General features: G+C 35.8%; 1 protein-coding gene across 1 annotated transcript; it reads left to right on the top strand.

Moving 5' to 3' along the window:
- The first annotated feature begins 1,361 nt into the window (after positions 1-1,361).
- Positions 1,362-13,747, top strand: LOC134801750 (pro-resilin-like). Its single transcript, XM_063774347.1, has 7 exons — positions 1,362-1,450; positions 3,027-3,088; positions 3,924-4,025; positions 8,729-9,282; positions 10,121-10,224; positions 12,294-12,428; positions 12,697-13,747. Exons 1-7 carry the CDS (start codon positions 1,445-1,447, stop codon positions 12,838-12,840), a joined length of 1,107 nt encoding a protein of 368 aa, XP_063630417.1. The 5' UTR covers positions 1,362-1,444; the 3' UTR covers positions 12,841-13,747.
- Positions 13,748-14,456: the final 709 nt, after the last annotated feature.

Below are 14,456 nucleotides of genomic sequence, written 5' to 3'. Positions count from 1 at the left end.
GCAACTTGCCGGTTGCAATTCTATGCCTACCTCATTTTTAAATGTGTAATTTCTGGATCTCTCGACCTTATAGTTATGTATGATAATTCCTTTAATTACAAAACATGTAATTTTAGTGATACTGCATGCTTAGAAATAGTATTAGTACTTAGAAATAAATCTATAATTATTGCTTTCAATTATCGTATTATAATAATGCATGTTTGTCGAAGCAAACCTTAAATATTGTAAAATTTTAATACTTTATCTACGCAATGTATAAATAATATGAATTTTATATACCTATTAATCAAATGTTATAGAAAAATGTTTCTCATATAAGTGAAATGTAAATTTCTTTTTGAGAAAATAAAAAATTCTTTAACCCGAATATTTGTGAACTAGACCGGCCAAGTAGAGTACGCATCCATTCAAACCGCTGGAAGCAGATGCGCCAATCTCCTTACAGTATTCCATAGCTCACCATGCAACTATAACCCTAACGCTAAAGCAAACCAGCCTAAAAGCGCTTACAAATCGCCTACATTTGTTCGTGACCTTGAGCTCAAGTTAGACTGGTTCGTCAGGAATTTAGTCTACTTGCGCGTACGCAACTTTTTGGAATATGGAGTGGTAATAGTGCACAAATCGTATATAAGCTGAGGACCCTATGATGGGCATCATTCGCTCATCCGCTTAAGTTTGGTTGGTCTACTTATTTATATTTTAAATAAATTAGAATTTGATTAGTTTTGATCAATTTAAATTAGGATTAAAGTTAAAATAAGTACAATTTAAATTATTCAGGGAAATGTTTTAATATTAGTTCAATAATATTATCTGTTTATTAGAAATTTATTATTTACTTATTAATTAAATTAACTAATGAATAAAAACACAGCCAAAAGTTTATCGAGAAATATGGAGAATTAAAATTTTAGATCACTGGTCGATATTATAAATTAAAGTCTTAATATTAGAAAGGGATTATTTTGATTTCAAGTTTCCGACTTGAAATCAAAATAATCCCTTTCTAATCCACATCGATATTAGTTACTAGGAACAAATCAAATTAGTTAATGAAGATATTTTGATTTAGGTACCTATATCATATTATGTTCCAAGAATGGCAATGCTATCAAATATTAGCACAAACCTAACCATGATTAAAATTTTTCCCTACTTTTCATCTTATTTACATGTCCCTCAAGGCTATTTTAATGTATCAATTTCAGATTTTAACGTTTGAAATTTAGAAATTTTAAATTCAGTCAAACCCAGTCCACAAAAATTATTAGCGTGTTATGATTGTTAAAATTTTTGGATATTTTTAATGTAATAAAATGTATATTATCTCATCTTTTATTATTATATTTGCTAGGTTTAATCGCTTGATCTCATTCGTGTTAATATAAAATATTGTGTTTCATTGGCAGATTGAAGGAAGTGCAGCAAAATTCCAAATATGAGGGTGAGTCATGTTGATATTTATTTAAAATTTTGAAAACTTACTAAAATAAATTAAAGGATATAAAAACAATGCATTCTATTCATTTCAGTCATCATGTTTCATAGTAACATTTACTGCTTAGGACCTACACAATCGATATCTACTAAATAGAAATAGAATTAGTTTTATATTTCAAAACGTCCGGGTTCGATTCCCGAGGTGAGGAACATATTTCTTTTAAATGTATGAATGCAGTTTTTCTTGTTACTATAATCGATGACATGGTTCCTAAGAAGAGATCGTCGTGTGTCTTATAGTTTCAGATTTTCCCATACTGACCGATCTAAATGGGCCAGCCTGTATAGGTAATAATAAATTGTCAGTAAAAACAACAAATGCTTTGAAAATACCCAAAAGTTAGGAACACATATGTGACTATTTGTTCCTAATAATCATGTGCCTATTATGCTAATTTGTGTAAAAATTTCTGCCTGCTATTATTTTGTCTTATACCATTATCTTATCACCAATTTAAATTAAACCACTGTATTTAAAGGAGGAAACTCATTTATTATATATAAAAAGATTAAAAAGTGTTATAAAATGAATATAAAACTAAAATTAACTACAATTAAGATAACTAAAGCTAAAAAATAAAAAATACAGTGAAACGTGGTTAAGTGGGACCTGGATAAGTGGGAAACCTCTATAGCTGGGACTCATGGTGTGGTCCCGGCACTTTGGCACTGAATTACCTCTGTTAGTGAGATAAAACAGACCTCTATAACTGAGATTAGTTGTTTCGATTTTATAGTCAAATTTACCTCTATTACTGAGACAGAGAGTGTATCTATATTTTACCTGTTTTGCTGAGGCTATATTTGAAAGATTACATTTGCTTCATAATTTTTTAGAATGTTATAGGAATTGACCTCTGTATCTGAGATAACGTCAATCTATGACCTCTCTAACTTGGACTTTATTGAAAATCTTGGACTTTAGTCTAACCAAAAAATCCGCATTCGGTTAATTGTGTCTAAACGACTTCAATGTTTACTTAGTTAGTTTGAGTAAGTAGTTAAAACTATCAAAACGGAAAACCAAAAATTAATTTTCATTTATTAAAGTTCTAAGACGCAATGAAGTCCGTTTCAAATTTAATTTAACAAAATCCATCCTTTGTAGAAGTAGAATCATTCAAAGTTAATTCGAATAAAAATTTGAACAGACTTAAAAACCTATTTAAGGACAAGGATTATTTTACCCTTATTTATTGTTGATGATTATAACTCATACATAATGTTGATAAAATACCTTATTTACCACCTCTATAACTGAAATAACCTCTTTTCTCACCTCTATTAATGGAACACTCTATAAATGAGACAGAAATTTATTTATACCTTGCTAACTGAGACCCTGTGTAAGTGGAATACCTCTTTAAGTGAGACAAATTTGGTCGTCCCTTGAGATCCCACTTATCCAGGTTTCACACCTATCAAAATTTTGCGCCCTTGGTAGGGTGCCCATCACTGTATTTTGTATTGTTATATTTGTATTTTGTAGTATATATTTTTTTTTATTCTTGTTATTTCAGATATTCCTAGCGTGTACATTGTTGGCGGTGTCAACATTAGCCGAACCTCCTGTGGACAATAGGTTAGACTTTTAGAAGTTTTTCAATTTTTAATTTGAACCTTGTTCTATATGTAAATTGGAACGAATTTCGTTTGTTTTAAAATGCAATGAAACAATAGAAATGCTAGTTTAATTGGTTCGTGAAAAGTTCAAATTAGATTGCATGATTATGTAGGTAGAGTAAGACCAAGAAAAGTCTGCAGCGGATCTGATAGCCCACGCAGTGCAAGTGTTATTTTAAACGTCAAACTTCTATGAAATTATGACGTATAAATAACACTTGCACTGCGTGGGCTATCAAATCCGCTGCAGACTTTTCTTGGTCCGACTCTACCTACATTGCAATGTACGTTTAGACTCAGGTTAAGATGATTAATAGTTAATTACACTAATCTATAAATACTTGACTCTAACTCTCATGGAAAAAGCTAATAATGAGATGACAAAATTAAATCACATCATACAAAGATTAACAGAATATTTAAAAAAGTCTAAAAATTACCCATTTTGTAACCATTATTGGTACAACCTAAAAAACGACTCCAAATTAACATTGATAAGTGTTTTTTAATGACAATAAGCTGACTTGACTGTCCTGTCCCTGCAAACATAAAAAAATATATAGACCTATTACATAAATGTATTATCAGGCAAATAAGGCCCATAGATACATACCTTACAAAGTAACATAGGTACATAATTTAAAAATCTTAAAAGTTCATTTTTTCGATACAGCTTTCTGCTGCGTCACCTGTTCAAATACCACACCCTTCGGCCAGAACCATTCGGTCTGCGCTCGCGATGGTTTGGATGATAATGGTTCGGATAGTAAAATTATCGTTACCCTCATTTCCAGATACCTGCCGCCTCAGCAGGATTTCAATGGTGGCTTTTCACCCCCGTCGCAAAGCTATGGCGCCCCTAGTGGCGCCCCCAGGCAAACGGATGCCGTATTTGGGTAAGTCTCATGTAAAAATTTCCCACATGGAAATATTGCCTAAATATATTGGAGACATATTTTACTTACTTATCTTTCAAACTAGATTTTCTCGCGGAAATATTGCCAACATATATTTCGGGGAAATCCTTAATTATTGTATTAACTTTGTGGATATTTTTGTCCGGCCATTTTCATTAGGTACGTCTATAGGCTCCGCTCGGCAATCTAATTCCAAGAATTAACACAGGAACTAGTTAAGCGGCGGAAAAACTTTTTTTAGCCTACTTTGGTGTCCCACTGCTGGGCAAAGGCCAAAGGAAAAACTTTATGTTTAAAAAAGTTCTTATATGACATACTTTTATATTGATACAAAATATGGTAGGTAATACATATTTGGTAATATTTCCCGGCAAGGTCCGGTCCCTAAGGAGTACCTAGTATTCTCTTGAAAATGAGTCATCAGTTTGCTTGACTATATGATTAGATGTGAATTATACCATCAAACCTATAACATCGGATGATAAACCGATCAACACAGCATGTGAGTTGTTTTCTTAGGGTTCCGTACCCAAAGGGTAAAACAGGACCCTATTACTAAGACTCCGCTGTCCGTCCGTCCGTTCGTCCATCCGTCTGTCACCAGGCTGTATCTCACGAACCGTGATAGCTAGACAGTTGAAATGTTCACAGATGATGTATTTCTGTTGCCGCTATAACAACAAATACTAAAAAGAACGGAACCCTCGGTGGGCGAGTCCGTCTCGCACTTGTCCGGTTTTTTTAATGATAAAATGCTAGAATTTAACACCATAGCAACCATTCGAGAATTTCATATTTTAGTGTTCTCTATTCTCAAATTTAACTTAAGTTATAAAATTAATTTGAAATACTTAATAGGAAAAAATGCTAACTTAAGGGGCCCACTGATTAACAGTCCGCCGGACGGTATCGGCCTGTCAGTTAGAACAAAATTTTGACAGTTCCTAACAACTGACAGGCCGATACCGTCCGGCGGACTGTTAATCAGTGGGCCCCTTTACGCGAATACTAACATTTAAGTACCTACTTCTATGAATAAGGCACTAATTTAGGTACCTATGTATAAATCTTTACTAGTCTACAACTTTAAAGACATACCATTCCAGTGGCACAACTCTCCTGATACTAAGCGGTTACTGTAGCCAAGGAACGTTTGGATCTCTTGCAGTCTTTTTAAACATATACTTAAGTTGTACTTTTTTTTGTAAGGGAGCTTATACTGTAGAATTGTCATATTATTGTATGTTCGTAAAGGTTGTTGCAATTTTGTATGAACAGTGGAAAATAATTATTTTTATATACCAGTGGTCTCCGTTGACTGGGCTACAAGTCGTGACCCCCCACGTCTGTATGACGTACATAATTGCGGACCAAACCGCTAATTCCTCGGGTGCTCCACTTTGACTGGGCTAATAGCTCCATTTTGAAATCTAACAGTTACTTAAACTTGCAGGCCAGAGTTAGAATCTTTTTCAAAATTCCAAAAGTAAGTAGGTATATATTCATTATTAACGTCATATTTTAATCAAAAATTTAAATTATGACATTGCCACACTATCATTGCCAGTGCCATGCCAGGGGTGCGAAACTCCTGACTTCGGGCAAACTCGGCTCCGTTCGGCTCAGCATTGCTCCGAGCAATTATTACGGTTGACACAACTTGACACGACCACAGATAAGATAATGGCTTGAATTTTGACAACCCTAAATATCCGAAAGGGATAGTGCCATATATTAGAAAGGGACAGCATGATTCGACCCTGAACCGCTGTCAAACTTCGGTTTTGTAGGAAGTTTCCTTTCTGTGCGGTAGTACTATTACTTATTCTGTGGCCATGCAGAGGTTTACCCGACTCTACTAAAATTGCAATATGACTTCAAGGTAATATGAAATCTTTATAAAATTCCAAAAATATGGTTGTTTTGTATGTCATTAAGTACTCATTAAGTAGTACCATTCAATGTACAAATTTTGAATTTAACCCATTAGCGGCTGAATTATTTTTATGTCGCCGATTTTGATGATTTTCAGATATATTAATATAGTAGGCCTCAGAAACAGAAATATGAAATTAAAATTTAAATCCGACCTGTAGTTTAGAAAAAAAATACTGGTGCCGCATGGCATCGCTAGCCCTCTACCGTGTCAATAAAAACATGTTGTTATTTGTCAGCATTTATTGAACATGAAAGTTATAATCACATTTGGCACAAAGTCCTGCAACATTGTTATCTAGATTGGCTTTTACACTGTTCCAAAGCACATTCTACGTACATCCTCAGCACATGGTACCAAATATGTAATGACCAACACCATCATAGCGAAAATCATCAGCAACTCGGATACCAGTCTGAGATTGTCGCAACCCTTGAGGACAGACTGTTTATTAAGAAGTCTGCATACGTCTGTATACTAATAACCAGCAAGTGATAAAAACTGTCATCACAACGTAGCTTGATGTTCCCAATTCTACTATATTGGCTAGAAAATCACTGGCTCGGCGTATAGGAAGAGTCGGTTTATGGTTCTATCTGAAGTTCTCTATGGAATGGAAACCGGGATCACGATGTCTTAGATGTAAACAGCATCACCCTACCACACCAGATATCTTAATAACAACCAGTGATGTTACTAATGAAGTAACAACCAACTAAGTGGGTTGGACCTTGATAGACTGTATGGGCAAGAGGTTCAACATAGCCACTAAAACTCAAAATCCTTACTTTTTTGACAGTAATTGTATTCGAGATTTTTAAAAAGCCCGATAAGATTCTAAAATCATGATGAAAACGCTAACAAATAGGGGAAAATAAAACATAGAACATGTAACACATATCAAGTGATAAGACCACATAAGCGGCTAATGGTGCCGTACGGCATCGGAGAATTTTCTCATGCCATATACAAAATCTGAAATCAAAATTTAATAGTCTATGTATATCATTGCATCAATTATACATCCCACGTCCTGATAAAATACATTACATAAATATTTTACCAGAAAACCAACGATTTCTGACCAGTTTACTTAGAATGAACACCAAAAATTTGTATTTTTTTCTATACCCAATTTTTGGGTACCTGAAACCAGCAGGAACAATTCAAGTTGCTTAAAACATGTAATTAAATTGATAACTGGTATCCTTGAGTATGTAATTAATCACAAAACTCCTTCATTTTCTGCTTATTGTATCTTTAGAGAGCGAAATACTAAGCACAGGAAAAGCGATGCCGTATGGCACCGCTAGCCGTTAATGGGTTAAAATACCACAAGATCTTTTTTTTCTGAATGTCATCTTTCAAGATGCCTGCAACTGCTTACGCGTTGACTTAATCGACTACAAAATCTAGGTTCAATCAAAAATAGTGGTTCAATTAAGCTAGCTAATTAGTAAAGGTGTTTTCAAAATAGTAACATTAAAAATTATAGAAATAATAATTTTAGCTAAGTAATGAAATTGTACTCAAAAGTAACATTATTGCATTAAACAATTGATAGGTACCTATACCTACCTACTTTTATTTAGATTCGGCAAAAAAGCACGGCAGAGTCCAACTCGCACTTGACCGATTTTCGAGCGCGTATCATACTTGATGAATTAGTCATTATAGTAAGCGATAGATCGTGATCATCGTGATACAGCTACGAGCATCGGACACGGTATAATCGAAGACAAACAGCTCTACTTAACGAAAGCCTTTTTTTCTACTGTGCATCTGCCTACTATAGGATATAATATGGCACTCCAAAACATCTGGGAAATTATTTCCCACTTTGTTTTAAAAGCCTACTTTTATTTATTTTTATACGCAGAAACTTGAAGCAATGACTAGTAAGTACCTAGATACCTACATGGGAAAAGCAGCGATAGTTAAGTATATCGAAATAGGAACTTCCTGTCACTTGTGTCACGTCACCTGTTATTCAAAATTTGCCGCCTAAAACTGATGACTGGTCATGTTAGTTGCTTTTTTTAAGAAATCTTTTTTACCACATAAGAAAAGACAGTCCAGCACTTGTGGTTTCGACTATACAATAGATAGAACATCAAAGTCAAGGATCAAATTTGGTTGCATAATTGTTGAATTGACCTCGAGACCATTAGTTCAAACGATCAAGACTAATCAGAATTCCCATTCAGTGGGGCACTGTACCTAGTGTAAATTTCATTTGATGGCGTGACGTCACGTTTGCTCTAAGCCTCGTTATATATGGGATTTTGAGTTTCCAAAACGTCTCTTCTCTTCTTCTTCAAAGCGTATCTTAATAAAAGTAGGTAAGTACCTTTTGTTTATGGATTAATGTTACTTTTGAGTAATCAGGTTTTAGTTCATATATTTTATAAAGTAAAGGTCTTTTTCTGGAAATCTACATACTTATCAATACCTATTGACTACAAATACAACTTCATTACTAAGATTATTATTTCAATAATTTTTAATGTTACAATTTTGAAAACAGCTAGCTTAATTGAACCACTATTTTTGATTTTAATTTTGATTTATACCTAAACTGGGACATCATTTCCCACTTTGTTATTTAGGTACCCACCTACCTATTGCTTCAATTTGGATTCATTAAATTTGTATTTTTCTCGAAACTCAATAAATAATGATGTGTATGATATTAAATAAACCTAGAAAATAAAACTTTTAACTGGGACATTATAATTTTTTTCAGACAACGCCCATCATCAACGTACGGTGCTCCCAACTCCCGTTCTTCTCGACCTTCCAACCAATATGGACCTCCACAAGGCAGACAGCCGTCCAGCCAATACCTACCTCCTCAGGGCAGGGCTCAACAACCCTCTAACCAGTACGGGCCTCCATCTAGCAGGGCTCAACAACCTTCGAACCAATACGGCCCTCCACAAGATAGAGGTCCCTCTAACCAATACGCACCTCCGCAATCCAGAGCTCAACAACCATCTAGCCAATACGGCCCTCCTCAATCCAGAGCTCAACAACCATCTAGCCAATACGGCCCTCCTCAATCCAGAGCTCAACAACCTTCTAGCCAATACGGCCCTCCTCAATCTCGATCTCAGCAGCCTTCTAACCAATACGGAGCTCCTAACCAAGACAACCAATTCCGCTCTCAACCTTCAAGTCAATACGGTGCTCCTGCGTTCGGCCAAGCCGCATCGTCTAACCAATACTCTGGACAGGGCAGATCTCCTTCGAACCAGTATGCTAGGCAACCGTCTACTGAATACGGGGCGCCTAATGGTGGTACGTATTTTTCTATGGTTATAAAACCCTTTCTAATATCTTTAGAGGTTGATCTTTTTGACTAACATCGTGTTCTTAGTGTCATGTCACATGTCCAGGACCTGTTGAATGGCTCACATACCTCGGCAACCTAAACCCAAGAAATTATAATGGCTTTCATAAAGCTACAATCCAGACAGATTGGACAAACAATAATACCTAGTTGTGATTAGTTGGTTTTCCTCAGGGTGTTTTTCTCAAAACCGCTGAATAAGTGACTGGTAAATAGAATCACCATATTTCTGACTCTGTTACTTGAAATCTTAATAATAATGCCTTTCCACTGAGGCAGGATTTCCGATGATGAGAGGAGTACTGGAATCAACCAATAGTAGGTGTTACACGTGTCTTCTTCGCATCGCTGGATTATAACTAATGCCAGTGGGAAGACACACCTGACTCCGGGCAAACTCGGCTCCGTTCGGCTCAGCATTGCTCCGAGCAATTATTAGGGTTGGCACCACTTGACGTCCCTTTGCGTGCACGACAACAGATAAGATAATGACTTGAATTTTGACAACTCTAAATAGCCGAAAGGGATAGTGCCATACATTAGTAAGGGATAGCATAATTAACAAAGTTCGTCCCTGAATCGCTGTCAAACTTCGGTTTTGTAGGAACCTTTCTATATGGTACCTAGTACTATTATTTATTCTGTGTTAAAGCTATTGGTTGATTTCTACACGCCTCTCATTTCCGCTTATCTCCACCTCAGTGGAAAAGCAGCCTAGGGCTCTTCTGATAGAAGCCTGATACATAGAGATGTCCAGTGTATAATGTAAATGATTATGTTCTTCAGGTCAGCAATTTGGTCAGGGTAACTTCGGAGACGCTCAGAGCAGGCAGTACCTTCCTCCCGATGCTAGAGGAGGATATGGTGGTGATGATGATGGCAGCAATGGGGTAAGTTTTACTAGAGACTACTCTCTTAGTTTACAGTGTACAGTCAAATGTAAAAATATGGGTGCACTCATCTTACTCAAAAATAAATATGTTCCATAGCTGCATATCAGCGAATTAAGAACTAAGTATGTGACATATTTTTGAGTAATTTATTATATTAAGAACTATGTGACATATTATTTATTTTTAGTAAGCACCCATATATTTACACCTACCTACTTGTGTAAACGAATACGATTGCAATCTGACTTTTGATTTGCCTTTATTATATTCAAGTGCTTAAGGTTATAACATTTAATAAATTTTGTTATCCAACCACCACCCTGTATAAGGACACCTTAGTACTAACGGTAAGACAACTATTTATTAAACAACTAATTATAAAACAGCATAAATATATTCCAGACTTCTCTGCCTCTAGAAGGAGAGATGACTTCGTACGTACGTACACACACACACACATACACATACATACACACACACACATTATAGGTACGCGTGCTTTAAACATTATCAATGTAACTTAAATATAAAGTTCTAAAAAACAAATTATCTTAAGTTTTTGCATATACTACTTGTTTACGTCTAATACGGCCCGGCAACGGCCGCAGTCCAGATGTTAAGAAATTGTTTTGCTATTCATCTTTTGTTTACCTTGTCGTCATGTTAAATATTACGTTTCTATTATCTTGTAATACAAATATGTAATATTATAATTGCTAAGCATAAAATAAATGGATTGGTACCTGTGTTGAAAATAAAATGTAAGGACGGTGAATCCTGACCCACCGTGATACAGTTCACACTAGTACGGGGGTCAGATGACACTTACTTGCCATTTGGTTTTGTACCATAATACAATGTAAGTTATGTAAGTAGTTTAAGCACCTTTATTAACTCAATAAAATATCTTTATCTTTATCTTTTTATCTTTTAAAGTGACATATTTTTAATCGGTGTCTAAAGAGGAAGTTTATAGACGTTCAAAGACGAGAAAAAATCGTAATTCGGAATATATTACTTTTTTATACCACGTTAGAGGTAAACAAGCGTACGTTCCACTCCACCTGAGTAAGCGGTAACCATAACCGCTTACTCAGGTCTCAGGTGTCACATTTAATCGCCTTGCGACCAATATTAGTATTAGCACAACATACAGTAGTGTTAAAAAATGTCGGCGGCAGATCGTAAAATCGGGCATTAGCCAGGCAAATCGTCAAACGTTGAGGTTTGAACGATATGGCTGATAGTCGCTAGTCAGATCTTGAAATGGCAACGTTTCATGATCATGATATGCCTAGGAATATCTCGATATGCCCGATTTTACGATCTGCCGCCGACATAAATACGTAAAATGAGCAGGAAAAATAAAAGAAACCAAAGCATTTTAGAGTCATGCAAACAAGTGGCCTCCGGACCGGGCCACTTGTGTTGCCCGACTGAGGTTAGCTTAAAGCTATGGGGGACACACCGATATACAGGTGGTTATCCTAGCTATACGCATCACTGATTGCCATATGCAGTAAGAGTAGTTAAGAACTCATTCAATTGTGAATCTTGTTCCCATCAAATAAGGTATAAAATCAAATGGGTTAGTAGTTGGACATAATGCTAAACGTAACGGTATTCTTAGCTCGCTTCATCTGCGCATGTTGAAGGAACGATGGCGCTCCGGGCTGGAATCAATTTGACTTCGTAGTCGCTCGCAGCATGTTTTGCTCGCAATTATATTTATGTACGAGCGTGATGCACTGTTAATATCAAAATGAGATCAATTTATCTTTGAAATAGACTTGTCGCTCGTTTTTTAAAACAACTTTAAAAACTTTACACTAGCACTCAATTATGTAGTTTATCGAACTCTCTGTAGTTTTATCTCCTCGTATGTTAATACTTTTCACTGGACCCACCTTGATACACTGCTTGGCCCTCAATGAATTAAATGTGCTTTTTGTTATGTTCAATAAAGTTTAAAATACGAAATACATAGATATTTAATTGACTTTTAAAGCTTCATCAGGAAGTTAAATTTATAGTTCTTATAATAAACCTGATCCTCCCACCCTCAGGAGCCAGCAAACTACAGCTTCGAGTACATGGTGAAAGATGACGAATCCGGCAACGATTTCGGGCACCGCGAGTCCAGGATGGGTGATCGCGCTGAGGGCCTCTACTACGTATTACTTCCTGATGGCAGAAAACAGGTATTACTTGCCGTTCCAGTGGGTGAGCGAGACAGGCTGTGGGAATAAACTTCTCAGGACGCCGTGCTAGTTAGGGCAGCCACACTATGGTCTTTTGCGCATCGGCGTCTAGTCAGCACTATGGAAAATGGCGTCGCTGCTCAGTTGCGCCAACGTTGCGTCGAAGACAGGCATAGAGTTGACTAGTCGCCGACGCCCAGGAGACGCTATTGTGGGGTGGCCCTTAGTGTTTATGTGATAACTTACCTACCTGTGATTATTGTTCCAGACCGTTGAATACGAAGCAGACCAGGACGGTTACAAGCCAAGAATCTCCTACGAAGACACCGGCGCCGGGGCGGGCGCCGGCTATGACTCCAACGCTCAAGCTTTCGGACAAGATGGCGGCTACAATCAAAATGGCGGATATTAAGCTAAACTTTGGTAGATGTTTCTGCAATTCTTCTATTCATCTCGCTTTTATTGTGTGTAAAAGAATGTGTTGGGTAGGTGACATTGTAAAAATTCTATCTAGCTATGAAGTCCAAAGTAAAACACTGTTTTTATTATTAAGCATTTATGTTTGATGCTGAGTAAAAGCTGAGAAGAAAATGTTGGCATGTTATGTGTCCTCAATTGTACATAATAATTTTCTGTCAGTTTTGTTATTTCCATATGTAAATGTATAGTGTAACAAGACTGACTTGGGGACACAAACTTTGCTTGACTCAAGTTTCCAAAAATAATTCTTAACTCGATCAAAAATGAATGCGTTAATGAATCTAACAGCGTTTTTAAAAGTAGCACTTTCTGTTCAAGTTAAAAATGGGATTGTTTTATGGCTATGAATTGAACAAGGATCAAGGGAAATGTATACCTAGGGATGTTTAGATTCGCAGATTATTTCTAATTAAACTTTTTTAACTTTTTAGGAATGGTTATACTTATATTGTGGGGGGTTTGTACGTCGTATACCATGACAAGAGATGTTAAAGATGGGTGAATAAGTAGTTCAAGAATAACGTTTTTCTATTGAGTATTTTCGAAAGTTGTACCGTACCTACCCTTTTTTAACAGAACGGTAGAGCTAAAGTAGAAAAGTTATTATTTAATAATTTTATTTGAATGAATATCGACGACTTAAGCTATGTCAAAGGACAACGAGCCATATTACGAGATTATTAAAGTACAAAATACTTTAGCGTAGTATAATATTGTAAGTGATGTGATAATGCACAAGGAATCAGCACCAGTCATATGTTATCGAGCTTTAGTTTTTATAAATACTAGCTTTTACTTAAACTTGTTCTCTTTCTGACAAAATAATTGTCCATAATGTACCTACCATGTTTAACCAAAATTATTTCTTATTATTACTGTATGAACTTTCCTTATTTGACGTATTTTAATTTCTTGTTATTTATTACATTATTCCCTTTATCGCTGTTTATCTACGATTTATTTAGTCTGTAGAATATTGTAATCAAATACTCAATGTAAATAAACAGATTTTATACGAATTTTGTTTTTGTTCTTACTTTTACTGTTTTCTTAACAACTTTGCTAGTGGTAATATTGGTAAATTTGACATTTTGTAAAGTGGGAAATAATTTCCCACGCAGCAAGCAAGGGTTTTGGTGAAATGCCGCCAACTTAGGCAATTAAATATCGAATATACCTGATTTATCTTTTTTATTGTAGGTATTTATGTCAGGGAAGAGCACAGAAGCAGGGAAAAAGTTGCAATTGAAAATCTGTATGCAATATTATACGTACTACTTTTTGATGTAATGCCGAGGTTTGTGTATTTTGTGTTTGTTTACAAGTTTTGACACATGATAGGTCACGGCCCCAACGCTGTCTGTTCTCTTTCACGGCGCAGCAACTAGTATCATTTCTCTCTCCTTGCTCTTTTAAAAATGCCGTTTGTCAAAAAAGGACAACCATACTGTTGACAAGATGGACTTCAAATCCGGGTGTCCCCTTTTTAGGTAGACCCAGGTTGTGCATGTGTGCGTAAAAACGTATATGTGTGCTCTTTTAGGGATG

The sequence above is a fragment of the Cydia splendana genome, chromosome 23, assembly GCF_910591565.1.
Source record: "Cydia splendana chromosome 23, ilCydSple1.2, whole genome shotgun sequence".
NCBI classification, from domain to species: Eukaryota; Metazoa; Arthropoda; class Insecta; order Lepidoptera; family Tortricidae; genus Cydia; species Cydia splendana.
Note: the sequence above shows the minus strand (reverse complement) of the source record. Positions and strands in the feature narration are given on the sequence as shown.